This window comes from Mustela lutreola, chromosome 2 (genome assembly GCF_030435805.1).
Source record: "Mustela lutreola isolate mMusLut2 chromosome 2, mMusLut2.pri, whole genome shotgun sequence".
Classification (NCBI taxonomy): domain Eukaryota; kingdom Metazoa; phylum Chordata; class Mammalia; order Carnivora; family Mustelidae; genus Mustela; species Mustela lutreola.
Genome location: NC_081291.1, coordinates 14,202,250 through 14,218,807, shown reverse-complemented (window position 1 = coordinate 14,218,807; position 16,558 = coordinate 14,202,250). Strand labels below are relative to the sequence as shown.

The window sequence follows — 16,558 nt, the reverse complement described above, 5'->3', positions numbered from 1 at the left end:
TGACAAATGAAGAAATGAAGAAATGGAGGAAATGGAGCTCTGGGCAGACAAGCAGCACTTGCCCTGAGGTTGGACCAGCTTGTGTTCTGGCAGCCCAGGAGGTCTCATGGCTAGGGTAGGGTGAGCCAGATCGGGAGATAGACGGGGAGGAGGTGGGGGTTGCAGGGGCCAGACTGATGGGGCCTCAGAAGCTGAGGGAAAAAATGTGGGCTTATTCCTAGGGTGCTTGGGGCAGGAGAGGTAGGGACCCATTTCCTTTCCTGGCCCCAAGTGATGTGGTTCTGCTGCCCTCTCGTGGTGGGTGAGGAGACTTTTCTGCTCAGAACCCCAAACACTGCCTCCATTTGCTCCTGGTAAAGCTGGCTCAGCGGTTCACAACAGGTTCCTCCCCTCCTCTGGTCCTCACCCGGGGTAGAGGCCAAGGAGGTAGTAGAGGCCAAAGAGTCAGGGTCAGATTTGGCCTGACATTCTCTCCCAGGGTGGCCCTGGACAACACACTCTTAAATCCTGAGTTTCCTCCTCTCCTAAATAGGAGTACAGCAGTCCCTGCCTTCCACAGCACACCCCAACCTGGTCCAGCCCCCACCATCTCCTACCCTGACATTGTCCTAGCCACCTCCCTGACTGCCACCTCCATTACTGTCACATGCCCCAGCAGATACTCTTCCCCCCAAACAGCCACAGAGGCTTTAAAAATCTTGGTCCTGGGGCACCTGGGTGGCTCAGCTGGTTAGTATCTGCCTTCGGCTCAGGTCTTGGTTGGGGTTGAGCCCCACATTGGGTTCCCTGCTTGGCAGGGGGCCTGCTTCTCCCTCTCCTCCCCACTCATGCTGTCACTATTTCTGTCTCTCTCTCTCTCTCAAATAAATAAATAAAATCTTCAAAAAAACCCCACAAAAACCTTGGCCCTGCCTCAGGACCTTTGCATGTGCAGTTCCCATTGTCTGGTGCCCCCCTGTCCCTGGCTCTGCCTAGGTCTTGACTAAAACCCACCTCCCTGGAGTGCCTGGGTAACTCAGGTGGTTAAGCATCTGTCATCTGCTCAGGTCACAATCCCAGGGGCCTGGGATCAAGCCCCACATTAGACTCCCTGCTTAGTGAGGAGTCTGCTTCTCCCTCTCCCACTCCCCCTGCTTGTGCCCTCTGTCAAATAAATAAATAAATAAATAAATAAAATCTTAAATAAAATAAAACACCACCTCCCCCAAGAGGTGACTATCTGAATGTATCCTGTTTGTCCACTCACTTCTTTACTGCCCACCTCCCTAGAGCTGACTAAAAGCCACTTGAAGGAGGGGCTATTTCAGTCCTGTTCACATCTATGCCCTTAGCATCTGGCTTGCAGTAGGCATCTACTTAATGTTAACTGTCTGTTACCCAGCACCCAGTGTGGACTTCAAATTGTTCTCTCTTCTCCCCATTAAAGGTGTGTGGAAAGAATCTAAGCAGCTCATTCACCCTAAGGTATAAATGATTGATCGGACCTCAAATTCTAGATATCACTGATTCACACATCTGTCGTCTCCCTGAACTTTTCCCAAGCTGTGCGAAGAGCCCGTGATAACCCTTATATTCCCACCTGTACCAGGCAGGGGATTGGGGGGGACCCTGAGATGCACCAGTCACAGAGGGTGGCTCAGACCCTCAAAAGACTTGGGCAGCCAAGCTGGCCCTGATGCTTAGTCTCCAGATGTACTAAACGAGGAGAACTGGTGTCTCCTCTCTAAGCCTCGGTTTCTCCAGCTGAGGAATAGGGTCGGGAAGGGCACCTCTCTCCTGGGGCACCTTTCCTCCCTCCTGGGGGAGGAAACAGAAGGCATTTGGGAGAGCTGGCCCCAGTCAGGCTGATTCTCTCCTGACACCACTTTGCCTTGTTCAGTGCATGGGGCCGTCATGGTGAACTCTCAGCCTTGGGTGGGTATGTGTGTGCGTGTGCCCACGTGAGTGTGTGTCTATAAACTCTGAGGGAGGAGCTTTCCGACCCGCTGACCTGGATGTGGGGAGGGTCCCTGAGGTCCTAGCCTGGAAGGCGAGGCTGATTCAGTAGGGGTCAGGCTGGGAACCCAACACCTGTCTTAGGATGTCCTTGGGCAAGAGCTCAAGTTCTGGCCTCACCTTGGCCACCTGTCGGATGGAGGACCTGTTGGCTAGAGCTGAAAATGGAATTTCCCATCAAGGTCCTAGTGTGGATAGCACTTTCATTTTATGGAGGGGTAAACTGAGGCCCAGAGAGGCAATGTCACCAGCCCACAGTACCTTGGTGGGTTGGGTCTAGGTTGCTTCTGAGGCTCTGGGGGTGCCAGGGCAATGTCCAAGCCCCGCCCCGATAGGCTGTCACTTACCTCCAGGGGTGCAGGCCCAGCGAGGGGCTGCAGGGGCTGCAGGGGCTGCTGGGGCTCAGCAAAGATGGGCTCTGGCTGCTCGGAGACAGACTGCAAAGAAAGAGGCCGGGGACGGTGAACCTGGTGGTGGCCCCTGCGTGTGGCCAAAGCCGGAGATGGACAGGGACTTCAGTTCCCTTAGGGAGAAGGGACCCCAAGGCCCGGGATTCTGGGTCTCTGGCAGGCCGCGAGGGCGGGGCCTGACTGATGACCCCGGAGGGCTCCCCGGAGGCGGCGGTGCGACTCTGGGCGACTTAAACTGAGACACACGGATAAGGGTGGTTATCTGTCTGCTTCTCTCCCCGCCACCCTATTTCCCCCCTTCTCCGACAAGCACTCACTCAAGGGTCAGCGCCGGGATGTGCAGCTTGTCTCTGCGAGACTTCATGCCGAGGCCGGGGCTGCGTCTACGTGGCCGGGTGCCAAAACCACCTTTGTGGCCCCCTGAACCCCGATCACCGTGCGATCGGACAGACCCACAGACGCCGACGTGGGGACAGCACGCCTGGCCGGCGCTACCACCGCGGCGTGGAGGCTGGGCCGCTGGGGGCGCGGGGGGCGGGCTCTCTCCTCCTCGGGGCGGGGCTCGGAGCCCCGCACCTGCGCGCAGGCCCAGCCCAGCAGGAAAAGTCGGGTTGCAGGAGGCTGGAGTCGCGGGTGCCACCCCCTCCCGGAGATCGATGCCAAGGCTGCCAGGTCTCGAGCCCCCAGGCTGCGCCACCGGAAAGGAAGGGCGGTCACTGTCTTCCAGATTGGCAATATTGCTCCATCGTCTGGCCCCGCCCCTTCCCGGCTACGGCCGGGTCTCTGCCCTCGCCCCGCCCCCCCGGGGGTTGCGTGGGGGCGGGGTGTCACTCGCACCCGGGATCTGAGTGCGACTTGACCCTGCTCCCCATCCCCAGCAGCTCAGCAGCATTCGGAGCCCCTCCTGGCGGTCTCAGCATCCCCGCGGTTACCAGGGGCCGGGGCCACGCCTCCAGGCCTTTGCTTCACCGGGTTCCCTCTCGTCAGGAGCGTCGTCCCCCTCACCCACATCCGAATTCAGGCCCGCGGGCCCCTCTTTCGCGGAGCCGTCCCTACACAACGACGCATGGCTCCCTGAGTCCCATCCTCTCTTTTGCCCAGTGCAGATCCCAAGAGTCCGGGGTTGTTTGTGTCTGGCTATGGCCCCCTTGACACCCCACTTGGACCCAATCAGGAACACGGCAGGTAGCAGAGTAGACAACCCTCAGGGAGTCTTTGTCCTGGTCCTGCCCCAGTAGCCCAGGACTTTGCCCTCTATGGTTCCTTTTCCTGCCCACTACCCCGCCCCCAAACTGGGCAAAGGCCAGAAACAGTGCCCGCCTTCTGGTCAGTGTTGGAGCCCTGCCCCTACTGGGCCCCTCAGGCTCCTCCTCACCAGCTGCACTATCCCCAGCCCAACAAGAACAGATGGTTTGGGCTTGGGGGCCAGTTTGACCTCATCCCCACCATCAGATTTCAAACTCTCAACCAACCCCTAGGACTTCCCCCTTCTCACCCTCCATCTCCCCTGTGCTGTCTTCACTCCAGCTACCCCTGTTTCCACGGTGTTCTTCCAATGTCAAGCTGGTTTGCACCCCAGGACCTTTGCCCATGCTATTCCCTCTAGCTGGAAGGCCATTCCCCTCGAATTTTCCCCCTTGCCTCTGCCTCCTTTTCCAGATCTAGGCTCAAATGTCACCTCCTTCAAGAGGCCCCATATCTTCAGGGTTAAAGCTGGCCCCTAGCCCCTCTATCTCTGTTTAATTTTTCCCCTGCATAGTATCACTTCACCATCACTCTCCCCAAGAGAGTATGAGCTCATGGGCAGGGTTCAGCATTGGACCCCATCTCTGGGTCCCCCTTGCCTGGAATAGGGCCTGACACACAGTAGGCACTCAAAAAAAGTTTGTTAAGTGGATGATTTCACTGCAAGGCAAGAGAATTCCCACCCCTCAGGCCAACACAGCCCCCAAAGAGGGGGTGTCTTGCACTTACACACTTTCGGACCACCAGCACAAGGCAAACCCCTCCCTGTCTTGGGCTTTGGTTTCCCATCCATACACTGGCAAAGGCACGGACCAAAATGTTCTGTGAGCTTTTGGGATCCAAAAATGCCAACCTCCAGACAAACGCTAATGAGACCCTGAAGCATACACTTTTCTACCCGTGTTTCCTGAGAGTGAGCACCTCATCACGGGAGGCATGCAAGCTGGTTCTGGGATACTTGGCTGGAATTCTATAGTTTGGACTTTAGGTGTGAGACAATTTTCCCTTTTCCAGGCTGGATGTCCTTGTGTCAGTGGTAAACCCTGCTGCACTTGTCAATTGTTTCCTAAATTGCAAACTGGCCTGGGCCTCCCAGTTTGTGACCACCAAGTAAAGCACTTCTGAAACATTTTCTGAAACGCCGGGGGAAAGGATCAAAGTGAGAAGCTTTGTTATAATTATTAAGTATATTCACAGTTTGGAGGCTGCTGCTGAAAAAATCTGTATCCAGGACCATAGGGCCCAGCCCATTGGCCTTAGATGAACTCACCCACGTCCCCGGCGTGGCAGGCTCAGCTCCTTCTGAAATGAGAGGAAACAAGGGTCATTCCTGAGGTGGCAAGGCCTTCACATCCCTGGCCCTCCTCCCAGCCCCCCCCCCACCCCATTGGTCCCTTCATCACCCAACTCCAGCCAATGTCTCCTTTCTACTGCCCCACACACTGGGCTCTGCCCTGCCTCAGAGCCTTTGCATCTGCTGTGTCTTCTGCCAGGACGGCCTTCCCTCTCCTTTGGTGCTAGTTAATTACATCCTTCCTCAGCTCAGGCATCCCTTCCTCCCGGAAGCCCTCCCAGACTCCCAGTCACTTCCCTGCCCAGCTCATACCCTACTTGCACCAAAAACAGCTTCATAACTTTAAATAACAAATTAGTTATATTTATAAAGAAGTATGCCAGTAGTGGCTAAATACTAACGATCTGCTGAGGAATGAGAGATTTTTTTTTTTTCTTAAGATTTTATTTATTTGACAGAGAGAGACAGCGAGAGAGGGAATACAAGCAAGGGGAGAAGCAGAGGGAGAAGCAGAGGGAGAAGCTCCCTGCTGAGCAGGGAACCCAATGCTTTGGGGCTTGATCATGATTTGAGCTGAAGGCAGATGCTTAATGACTGAGCCACTCAGATGCCCCAGAAAGGGAGATCCTTGACTCATCCTCATCCTGCCCCTGCCAGATCTGAAAGCCCTTCCCCTCTTACCTATGTAGATTTGTGTCCTGGGAGCCACTGAAGGGTGGGGACCCTGATCTGTGACTCCCTATTGAAGACCCTTTTAGAGCTCAACGAGCTGACTTGCATCAACCCTGGGTGTCCTCACCAGGGCAAAAAGCCCGAACTTGGGGTCCACGTGACCTGAATCCATCCTCAAATGTGGCTCACTCAAGAAGGTTTTTAAATTCTCAAAAGGTCATGTAGCACCAGTTTAGAATCTGTGGATACTCAGCCCTGGGTCAGGATCTACTTATTATCCGTTCCTTCCTGGCTGTGGGACCTTGAGCAAGTAACTTGTACTATCTGTGCTTTGATTTTCCCATCTATAATGTGGAGGTTAACATCAGGAGGGGTCCAGGGTAATAAGGATCAGTTAGTATTACTGTTGCTGTTGTGTGTCGCTGTGCTATTGTTGAGCTCAGCCAGGGTCCAGGCGGACTGTTATAATACCTGATACATTTTACATTTACCGAGCCACCTACTAGAGATCAGGAGCAGGGCCATTTCACAGGCTGGGAAACTGAGGCGCAGAGGGAAGCCTGCCGCCCATGTCTCTTGGCAGGGAGAAGGTGGGGAATCCGGGTCTCTGGACATCCCTCTTCCCCCCACTCCCCGTCCCCACCACCAACAAACACACACATACACACACACACACACACCAGGGCAGTCGCATAGAGGACACATGACTATTTTTACCCAGGTGGGCTCTGGGCTGCCCACATCCAGAGCGGGGCGTTCACCATGGCAACCACTGACGTCATCAGCCTCCGCAGCCAATTCCAGAGGGCCGGAAGCTGCCCCGCGAAGGACTCAGCTGGGAGAGGCTGGCTGGGTCCCCCAGCTAGGTAAGGGGAGGGTCCACAGGATTGGGGTATAATCCCAAGGGCTGACCCCAATTACCTTGAGCCCACAAAACAAAACCAAGCCATGCAAGACGGGAAGAGGCTAACCTGCCATCCTGAGATGTTTCTGTCTGCCTGAATGAATACCTCTGGGGACCGGGAGCTCAGTATCATTCAGGGCAATTGATTATAGTCCCAGAACCACCACCACCACCACCACCATTAATACCTCCTTCGGCCCCCTCCAATTGTTTTGGGATCTTATGCCAGCTTACCCTTCTCCTCTAACCTGTGAAAGAGTGAGGAGCTGGTGTCTGCCAGGGCTGCTAGCTGCACCCTCCCCCTCATCCCAACCATTTCCTTCCAAAGCCCAGCAGTCCTGTGTTCTGGCAAGCTCCCCCTCATCTGAGCTGTGTGACCCCCTCCAAGCAATCTCACACCTCTGTGCCTCAGTTTCTTCATTTGGAAAGCCTCCTGGTGACACAAGGTCCTGGAAGGAATCAAGTAGCAAGCCAAGGGCTTGGCACCAGGGGAGGTTTTGATAAATCAGAGCCAAGACAGTGATTTCGTGAGATTAATAATAACCACCAATTGAACCACATATTTTAATTTGCTTCCGAAATACAAAAAGATGTGAAGTGGCAGAGAGAAGCGAGGGAAGGTCGGCAGCCCCCTGCAAAGGCTCTGTGGAAAGCTAGGACCACATGGAACTCTCCTGGCACCGCCCCCGGTCCCTCTGCTCCCAGAGCCATCTGCTTCCGCCTTCAGCCCCCTCTTTGCAGGCTGTTCCCCAAGGAGTGACTCCCGCGTAGACGGGGTAGGTGGGGGCTCCGATCCCTTAAAACTGCCCTTTAAAGATAATATTTACGGCATCCTCTTGTGTTCTTGGCTGGGCTGGGCAATGCTGCCTTCCAGCAAGAAGTCTCAGCTCCATCCTGAGGAACCCTCAATCTGAAGAAGACAGAGCAGGACATGGACACCCCCATACTGGAGGCAACAGGGAGGACCCAAAGGGAGAGAAGGGTTGGAGGTGGGGCTGGAGGGAGCCAAGAGGCTTCTTTGGAGGGGCTGTCAGGCTAGTGGGAAACTGTAGGGTGGAGGTGGGACTCAGCCCACCTGGCACCGAGCCCCATGGGAAGTTGGCAGCTGCAACGAAGGGAGAGAAGTCAGCAGGGACCACATAGCACCAGCCTGAGGGCTTTTGGGAGGAACAGAGTTAAGTGGAAATGGGCCACGAGGAGAAAGGCTGGGCCTTTCAGGGAAGCCCTCCAACAGCTGCGGGAGAGACAAAGTACAGATACCAGCTCTGACCACCTCCTCGCTGCCTGGATTTAGGCACCTAGGGTTTTAAAATTCTGTCCTGGGGCACCTGGGTGGCTCAGTTAACTGGTTAAGCCTCTGTCTTCAGCTCAGGTCATGATCCCAGCGTCCTGGGATCAAGCTCCGCCTCTGGCTCCCAGCTCAGCAGAGAGCCTGTTTCTCCATCTCCCTGCCACTCTACTTGTGCTCTCTGTATCTCTCTGCCAAATAAATAAATAAATAAATAAAACTTTAAAAAAAAAAAAATTCTGTCCTTTGTGAAGCAAAAGGCCAAGTGGGAAATGATAAAAATAATGATAAAATAGTAAGAATAGTATTTGTAGCAATAACGGCTTCCACGAACTAGTCCCTAAAATCACGGCACAGAAGAGGGAGCTGAAGCCAAACCCAGAAGGCCCAGATGCCGGCTCCTGCCTTGACCAAACGCAAACTGGTGGTCGGAGGGCAAGACCAGGTCCTGTTCACCACCTCCCAGCGCACAGCCAGCTGCGTGGCCTACACTGGCACAACCAGACTGGCCAGCGTGCCCAGAGCCACTGCCTGGACTGCTCAGTAAGCAACTGACCTCGCCACGGCTTCCTAAAGCTTTTATGAATTGACTCTCTGACCTTTACCAAGTCAGCCTCCAGAATATCTGATTGGCTCGGACCAGTAGGCTGCCCCGTGATTGGCCGGGAGGTGGTGCTCCTGGGCCCATTAACGAAGCTCCAGTTAAGGGACTGTATACCTAATGGCCCAAACTGAGGTCCTCAACATCTTTGTACCCACAGGAGCCAGACTGGCTAGAATTCCAAATCTCTTACTCTCCCTCTCTGATCCTCAGTTTCCGCCTCTGAAAAAGGAGGCTAATAATAGCACTGATCTCTTGCGATGTTAGGAGAATTAAATGTACAGCCAGTGCTTAGCATTTATAGGTGCCTGTTCATGTGAGCCGTTATTTATTCACATTTTTTAAATTAATTTTTAAAATTTTTTATAAACATATAATGTATTTTTATCCCCAGGGTACAGGTCTGTGAATCGCCAGGTTTACACATTTCACAGCACCCACCCACATACCCTCCCCAATGACCATATCCCCACCACCCTCTCCTGACCCCTTTCCCCCCAGCAACCCTCAGTCTGTTTTTTGAGATCGAGTCTTCTATGGTTTATCTCCCTCCTGATCCCATCTTCTTTCATTTTTTTCTTTTCCTACCCCCCAAACTCCCCATGTTGCATCTCCACTTCCTCATATCAGGGAGATCATATGATAGTTGTCTTTCTCCGATTGACTTATTTCGCTAAGCATGTTACCCTCTAGTTCCATCCACGTCGTCGCAAATGGAAAGATTTCCATTTCTTTTGATGTGAGCCGTTATTTATACTAATATTATTCTTTATAAATTATTTTCATTGTCTGGGGCACCTGGGTGGCTTGGTGGGTTGAGCGTCTGACTCTTGATTTCGGCTCAGGTCAGGATTTCTGGGAGGTGGGCTCGAGCCCTGCATCTGTTTGACCCTCTCTGTGCTCCTCCCCCACTCATGCTCTCTCTTTCTCACTCTAAAGTAAGTAAGTAAATAAATAATTTTAAAGATTTTCTTTATTTATTTGACAGAGAGACAGCGAGAGAGAGAGAGAGAGAGAGAGAGAACACAAGCAGGGGAAGTGGGAGAGGGAGAAGTAGGCTCCCCACCGAGCTGGGTTTCAGAGGCTTGATCCCAGGACCCTGAGATCATGACCTGAGCTGATGGCTGACGCTTAACTGACTGAGCCACCCAGGTGCCCCTCCTTTTTTTTTTTTGTTTTTTTTTTTTTTTAAAGATTTTATTTATTTAATTAAATTTAATAAATTTAATTTGATTATTAAATATATTTTCACGTGGCTCAGTCGGTTAAGCGTCTGCTTTTGACTCGGGCTGTGATCCCAGGGTCCTGAGATGGAGCCCCATGTTGGGCTCTCTGCTCAGCGGGGAGCCTGCTTCTCCCTCCCCCTCTGCCTGCCACTCTGCCTACTTGTGTTCCCTTTCTTTGCCAAATGAACAAATAAAATCTTTAAAAAATATATATATATACATATATATATATATATATATATTTTTTTTTTTCCCATAATTTTGTCTCCTACTTGGTCGTTCACTCCAGTCCCCTCCCTGGCTTCGGGCCACCTCTTTGCCCTCCATCAGCTCCAGAGGAGTCCTTCAAAGCCCCGGCATGTTTTTCTCCCCTGCTCCAGCACTTTTTCTAGTTCCCAGTCACCCTAGGGGGAAAGTCTAACCTCTTCCAAATCAGCGCTGGAAGCCCCTGAAGCAGATGGTTCCCCTCTGACATCCCCAGCTCTGGAGCTAAGAAATGGCTTCTAGTTTTCCCATACAACACATAGAGTTACATGCTTCTGGGCCCAGAATTCCGGCACCCATCTGGGGGTGTCCCCACGTGTTCCTCTGCCTCCATGGGGAAGGACTGCTAGTGCAGAGCTGGTCTGGAGGGGGAGCCAAATCTGCCTGGGTTCAAATCCTGACTCTGTCACCTACCTGCTGTGACACCTGAACAGTGGCTATGCTTCTCAAAGCCTCAGTTTCCCCTTTTGTAGCATGGGGCTCGCCATCAGGGTACGGATGCCCCCACCATGGAACAGGCCCCCACTTCCTGACGTCAGCAGCGCCCCCATTCGCCTACCCGATGGCAGTTTCTCTATTTTAAGAGGCCGCGGGCGGGGCTCGAGTCTAACTGGGGCTCCGGGCGGGGCCTGTCCCCCCACAACACCCCACTGCTCACCGCCCCCTCCTCTAGGCCCAGGCCCCTCACTCCTGCCTCTGGCCTCGGACTTTCGTCTTTCAGCCCCCTCCCCCCAACGCCGAGCGGGAGTGGGGGTGTTTCTGCCCGCAGCTCTGGCCCTGCCCTCCCTGACCCACCGCCCACCCCGTCCTTTCTAGGTTTTAGCTTCGCTCAGACGCTTTTATTTCCCCATACCCCTCCACCCCCCCGCGGCTGCTTCCTCCGCTCCGAGGCCACCCAGCCACGCTCAGTTCAGGCGCCTTCTCCAAGTGTGCCCGAGCGTCCCACGATGCAGCTGACCACTCCTTGGGGTCGCTGCTGCTCATTGTTTCCCCCCCAAAGGCTGGGAGATCCCGAAGAGCGGTTTTAGAGGGTCAGCACCCCGTTGCCTCTCCACTGCCGGGCACACAGCAGGCACTCAATAAATGTTTGTAGTGTAAATGATGCGTCTCAGATTCCCGACCAGCAACCTGGGAGCTTGTTAAGGGTGTGGTCTAAGGCCCCAGGGGGAATTGGCTAAATCGCCTCAATTCCCTTTGCACCGAGGTCCAGAAAGGTCAAAGATGTTGCCCACCGGGGTCACAGGGCCCCCTGCGTGGGTTCGAATTCTGACACCCATGTTCTTACCTCCTAGTAACTGAGCCTCCCAAACACAAACCCAGGGCTAGAGGTCAGAAAAGGAGAGCCCTTACAGCAAATGGGGAAACTGAGGTCCGGAGAAGCAAAAGTGGCTCCCGCCCTCCTCCTCCTCCCCACTCCCCACCGCCGCAGCCAGTTGGCAGTGCCCTGTGCACGATAGAGCTGGTTAAAGCCGCCGGATTGAAGCCCTGTTGGGCCACCTCGAGTTTGTGACTTTTCCGGACTCGAGCCTCACTTTCCTTATCTGACAAATGGGCGCCTGGACAGCCCTAACCTCCCGGGCTCACCTTAGGGGTGATCTGAGGCTGGGGCGCGGTGGCGCAGCGAAACCAAGAGGCAGGTAATAATACACATTAATTAATATTAATATATCACTAGTAGAAAGATGAATTCAAGGATGAACATATGGTGAGCGCTCAAAGGCTGCTGTTGCTCATATTATTATTAGAGCAGCTGGTGGTAAGGGGCGCAGCCTTCAGCCCCTTTTTCCCACACTGGCGCTTGGAGCCTCAGTTTCCCCATATGTCAAACGGGGTATAGCCCCTTCCCACAAAGCAAAAAGCACTTTGAGAAGCGGGTGGGCAGAAGGAAAGACTGGAGCGCACGTCCCGCCTTCCGCCTCAGTTTCTCCGGATACCGAAGCTCCGCCCCTGGCACCCAGTTCAGGTCTACTCTGCCGTGCCCTCCGCCCGCCCACGCAGGGGCCTCACCTGGAGCCCTCGGCGCCGCAGGAGGCTCGGTTCGTCCATGGCCCGCTAGTCCGCACCGCCCGGCCCGCCCCCGGCCCCGCCCCAACCTGCCAAGCCCCGCCACCCCGCGCCATTGGTCAAGCCGGTCAGCTGATGGGCCTTGCCCCGCCCCTCTCTCGGAACCCTCCTGGCAGGGCTCCGCCTCCATCGGATGGCCGGACCTCCTTCCAGGCCCCACCCTACCCACCAGCGAAGATGAAAACATTTTTTTTTTCAATGAGTCCTCCCAGAAGTAAGGGAACGTTATCATCCCCATTTTGCAGATGAAGAAACTGAGGCTCCTAGAAGTTAGTTAATATGCCCAGGGCACACAACAGGGCTGGTTCTAGGGTGAGGTGAATGAAGCACCCAGTTCCATTCAAAATTTAAGAGGGCCCACAAACATCAGTAATTAAGATACCCAAGATTGTAAGAGGATAGCTTAAAGAATTTAAACTAACGCAAAAGAGGCGTGATGAACTAAATATCACAATTTAAAATAAAGACAGTATCAAACTCTGCCTGTACGTGAACCTGCCTCTCTTTTTTTCACCCTAATCCTTGCCTTAGTCCCAATAAAACTTTATTTACAAGAACAGGAAGCCACTGTTGTTGCCAGTTTCTGTTTTGAGGATGGCTGCTTTTGCTAAGCCAACTGGGCACCCGGCTAAGTGCCTCATGAGGACCACCTTTCACAGGTTATCTGATGATAATTGGGTCAGCTCCACTTTGCAGAAGGGAAACTGAGGCAGGGAAAATCCCAAAGTCCCAAGATGACATCCGTGTTCTCTCTGGGACTTCCATTCTCTGGTCTCTGCAGCTTCAGATTCCCTTGGCTACTCCACTGTTGGACCTGGGCATTAACAGTATCTTCTCAGGCTGGAGGAGACCCTAGGGAGGGTCCACTTGCCTTTGATGTTCTATAGGTAGGCTCCTACCCAATCACAATGGTCAGATTGAGCACATAAAAATACATTAAAAAAACACAGAAAAATCCCTGACAGTACTAGCTTTTCTTATGCACATTTAAAAATTGACATATAATTCACACACCATAAAATACACTCTTTGTAAATTTTTTAAAAAGATTTTATTTATTTACTTGACAGAGAGAGACAGTGAGAGAGGGAACACAAGCAGGAGGAGTGGGAGAGGGAGTATCAGGCTTCCCACTAAGCAGGGAACCCGATGCGGGGCTTGATTCCAGGACCCTGGGATCATGCCCTGAGCCGAAGGCAGACGCTTTACAACTGAGCCACCCAGGCACCCCAATTTTTTTATTTTTCTAAACACAGCTTTTTAAAGTGGTTTTTAACATATTCTCAGAGGTGTGTAATCATCACCGCTATCTAACCCCAGAATATTACATCAACCCTAAAAGAAAACCTTGACCCAGGAGCTGTCTCCGTCCTCCTTCCCCAGCCCCTGGCAACCACCAGTCTGCTTTCTCTCTATGGATTTGCCTGTTCTAGACATTTCATATATATGGGCCCACACAACACATGGCTTTGTGTGTCTGGCTTCTTTTGCTCATTGCATTTTTAAGATTTTATTTATTTATTTGACAGAGAGAGAGATCACAAGTAAGCAGAGAGGAAGGCAGAGAGAGTGGGAGAAACAGCCTCCCCGCTGAGCAGAGAGCCTGATGCGGGGCTCGATCCCACGACCCCGAGACCATGACCTGAGCCAAAGGCAGAGGCTTAACCCACTGAGCCACCCAGGCATACTCAGTACGTTTTCAAGGTTTATCTGTATCATAGCTTGAGTCAGTGCCTCCTTCCTTTTTTTTGGCTAAATAGTATTCCGTTGTGTGGATGGACCACATTTTGTTTCCTCATTCATCTGTTAATAGATGCTGGAGTTTTCCCACCTTTTGGCTATTGTGAATTGTTTTGCTCTGAACACTCACGCACAAGTTATTGTGTGGACATCTGCTTTCAATGCTCTTGGGTTTTTACCCTTAGGAGGAGAATCCCTGGCTCATATGGGAATTCTCTATTTCAGCTTTTCCAGAAACTGCCAGACTGTTACGGGCAGTCCAAAGCAGTCACAGTCATGGGCTGAGTAGTGTCTTTCCAAAACTTGTATGTTGAAATCCTTACAGTTTTTACTTCAGAATGTGGCTGCATTTGGAGATAAGGCCTTTATGGTTTGTTTGTTTGTTTGTTTGTTTTTTAAGATTTTATTTATTTATTTGAGAGAGAGCACATGCACTACGGGGAGGCACAGGGAGAAGGAGAAACATTTATTTATTTATTTATTTGGGAGAGAGAGCACGAGTGGTGGTGGGGTGTGGGCAGAGGAAGCAGACGTCCTGCTGAGCAGGGAGCCTGACTTAGGGCTCTATCCCAGGACCCTGGGATCATGTCCTGAGCTGAAGGCAGATGCTTAACCGATTGAGCTGCCCAGGCACCCCTAGAGATCATCCACTTCATCCACTGTGATTAGCTCATGGAAGAAGGTAACTCAAGCTCAGCCAATCATTGGGGATTTGGTCTGGAATCCCGGAGAAAGACAGGATCCCTGAACCGGAAGTGGTTGGACCAGGTAAATTGGGACCTGCTGGAGGAGCCATCAGGGCTGTATCAAATGCCCCTGCTCCATCGGGAGAATACATAGAACTTCCAAGATGACAAGAACTTACACAAGAATTTCCAAGCTGTCCCTTCAATGGGCTACAAGGGACATCTGACTCACTGACTGACTGAACACATGAATCAATGCGTGAAATTTTCCCATGGTGAACACCTATGCATCCTTCAAAACCCACTTCAAGTTTTCTTTGAGAAGCATCAGAGAACACTTATTGAATGAATAAATTTTTTCCTGTGAACTTCTACACACCCATCAAAACCCTTTTCATATGTCTCTAGAGGGCATCAGGGAATGTGATTGTTGAATGAACACGAGTTTATTTTCTTGATAATCTTCTGTGTTGGTTTTTTTTTTTTTTAAGATTTTATTTATTTGACAGTGAGAGGCACAGTGAGAGAGGAAACACAAGCAGGGGGAGTGAGAGAGGGAGAAGAAGGCTTCCTGCTGAGCAGAGAGCCCGATGCAGAGCTTGATTCTAGGACCCTGGTATCATGACCTGAGCTGAAGGCAGATGCTTAATGACTGAGCCACCCAGATTTTATTTATTTATTTATTTATCTGAATGAGAGAGAGAAAGAAAGAAAGAAAGAAAGAAAGCAATGGGAGGAGCAGAGGGAGAGGGACAAGAAGTCTCCGTGCCCAGGGCAGAGCTGTATGCAGGGCTTGATCCCATGACCCCAAGATTACTATACTGAGCTGAAATCAAGAGTCAGATGCTCAACCAACTGAGCCATCCAGACACCCCTTCTTTTTTTCTTCCTTGTTAAAGATTTTATTTATTCATTTGACAGAAAGCAAGCAAGCACAAGTAGAGGGAGCAGCAGGCAGAGGGAGAGGGAGAAGCAGGTTCTTTGCTGAGCAGAGAAGCTGATGGGGGGCTTGATGGAGGGCTTGGTGGGGGGCTCAATGCTGGGCTTGGTCCCAGGACTCTGGGATCACGACCTGAGTCGAAGGCAGATGGTTAACGACTGAGCCACCCAGGCGCATCCTTTTGGGTATTATTTAAAATATCCTTAAATGATCCCTGGAGGCATTAGAAAGTTCTGGATGAATGGATGAACGGATGAAAATTGATCTTATTGGTGAATGAGAAACCACAAATGTGTTTGTAAACTAAGATTTTCTCCTTGCAAACTCCTACTTATCCTTCAGCATTCTCCTTAGATGCCCTCTAGAGGCATTAGGGTCTCGTGGCCACATGGAGAGAAGCTCAGCCTTCCTTGGGCTGCAAGTCACTCACCCTGGAAGAAAACGGAAACCAAGGGGGTGGGGAAATTCTGTGGTCCCTCCCATCATGATTTCCATTTCCTGGGCCCCTTTTAACCCAGTCCTTCCTGCCTCACCCTCCCCGCAGCTAGTGAGGAGGCATCTGAAAGTGGGGAAGCCCTAGAAGCATATCCTGGCTGTATTTCTGGGGCAGCAGGGAGGGACCCATAAGGGCACCCTGAGGGCTTCCTGGCGGAGGGTGCAGGCAGACCAGGGGCGGTGGGTGTGCAGATGTGGCACGGGGAAGGTGAAGTGCAGTGAACCTTGGGGCAAGCTTCAGATCCCGACTTTGATAAGAGTAGAAACACCACCTCCCCTGTGGCTGGTATCGTGCTCACACACCTCTATGGCTCCCCAGTCCCCTTAGGAGAAAGTCCAGCCCTTCAGCCTGGCACTTGAGGTGCTCATCTGCCTTACTCCTGTGGAGCTACAGATTGCCGTGTTCATTTTGATATCCCCCAAAGCATGTCCCTGAACTTGGCTTCTGCTGTGCCCTCTGCCAGGAATGCTTTTTCTATAAACCGAGTTCAAGAGCCCCCTTCTCTGGGCATCTCTCCCGACTCTCCCTTGGGACGTGCCCCCACCTCTGACACTCCCTGCACCCACCCCTGCCGCCAAGGAGCTGTGGGCACCTGTGTCCAGCTCTGTCCCTTCCTCTGCTCCTCCCCCACCCCCCAGTGTCTTTCCAAGGGCTGCTCTGGGAAGTCCGGTGACTTTGGGGGGCTGGGAAAGATCTGCAACAAGAGCAGAGGCTGCTGGGGACCCCCCAAAGA

At 52.4% G+C, this 16,558-nt stretch overlaps 1 protein-coding gene across 12 annotated transcripts in view; it reads right to left on the bottom strand.

Moving 5' to 3' along the window:
• The window catches only part of MAST3 (microtubule associated serine/threonine kinase 3), a 37,630-nt gene extending 25,641 nt beyond the window's left edge, over positions 1–11,989 (bottom strand). For 2 of the 12 annotated variants that reach the window (XM_059160504.1, XM_059160505.1), the window contains exons 1-2: positions 11,907–11,989; positions 4,921–4,952 (exon numbers count right to left, since the gene is read on the bottom strand). In XM_059160504.1, the coding sequence (XP_059016487.1) occupies positions 4,921–4,952; positions 11,907–11,945 (71 nt within the window). In that variant the 5' untranslated portion in view covers positions 11,946–11,989. Of the gene's footprint in view, positions 1–2,342; positions 2,433–2,722; positions 3,543–4,920; positions 4,953–11,906 lie in introns of those variants that run through there. The other 10 variants (XM_059160493.1, XM_059160494.1, XM_059160495.1 and 7 more) reach the window with 8 other exon arrangements.
• Between the last annotated feature and the right edge of the window lie 4,569 nt (positions 11,990–16,558).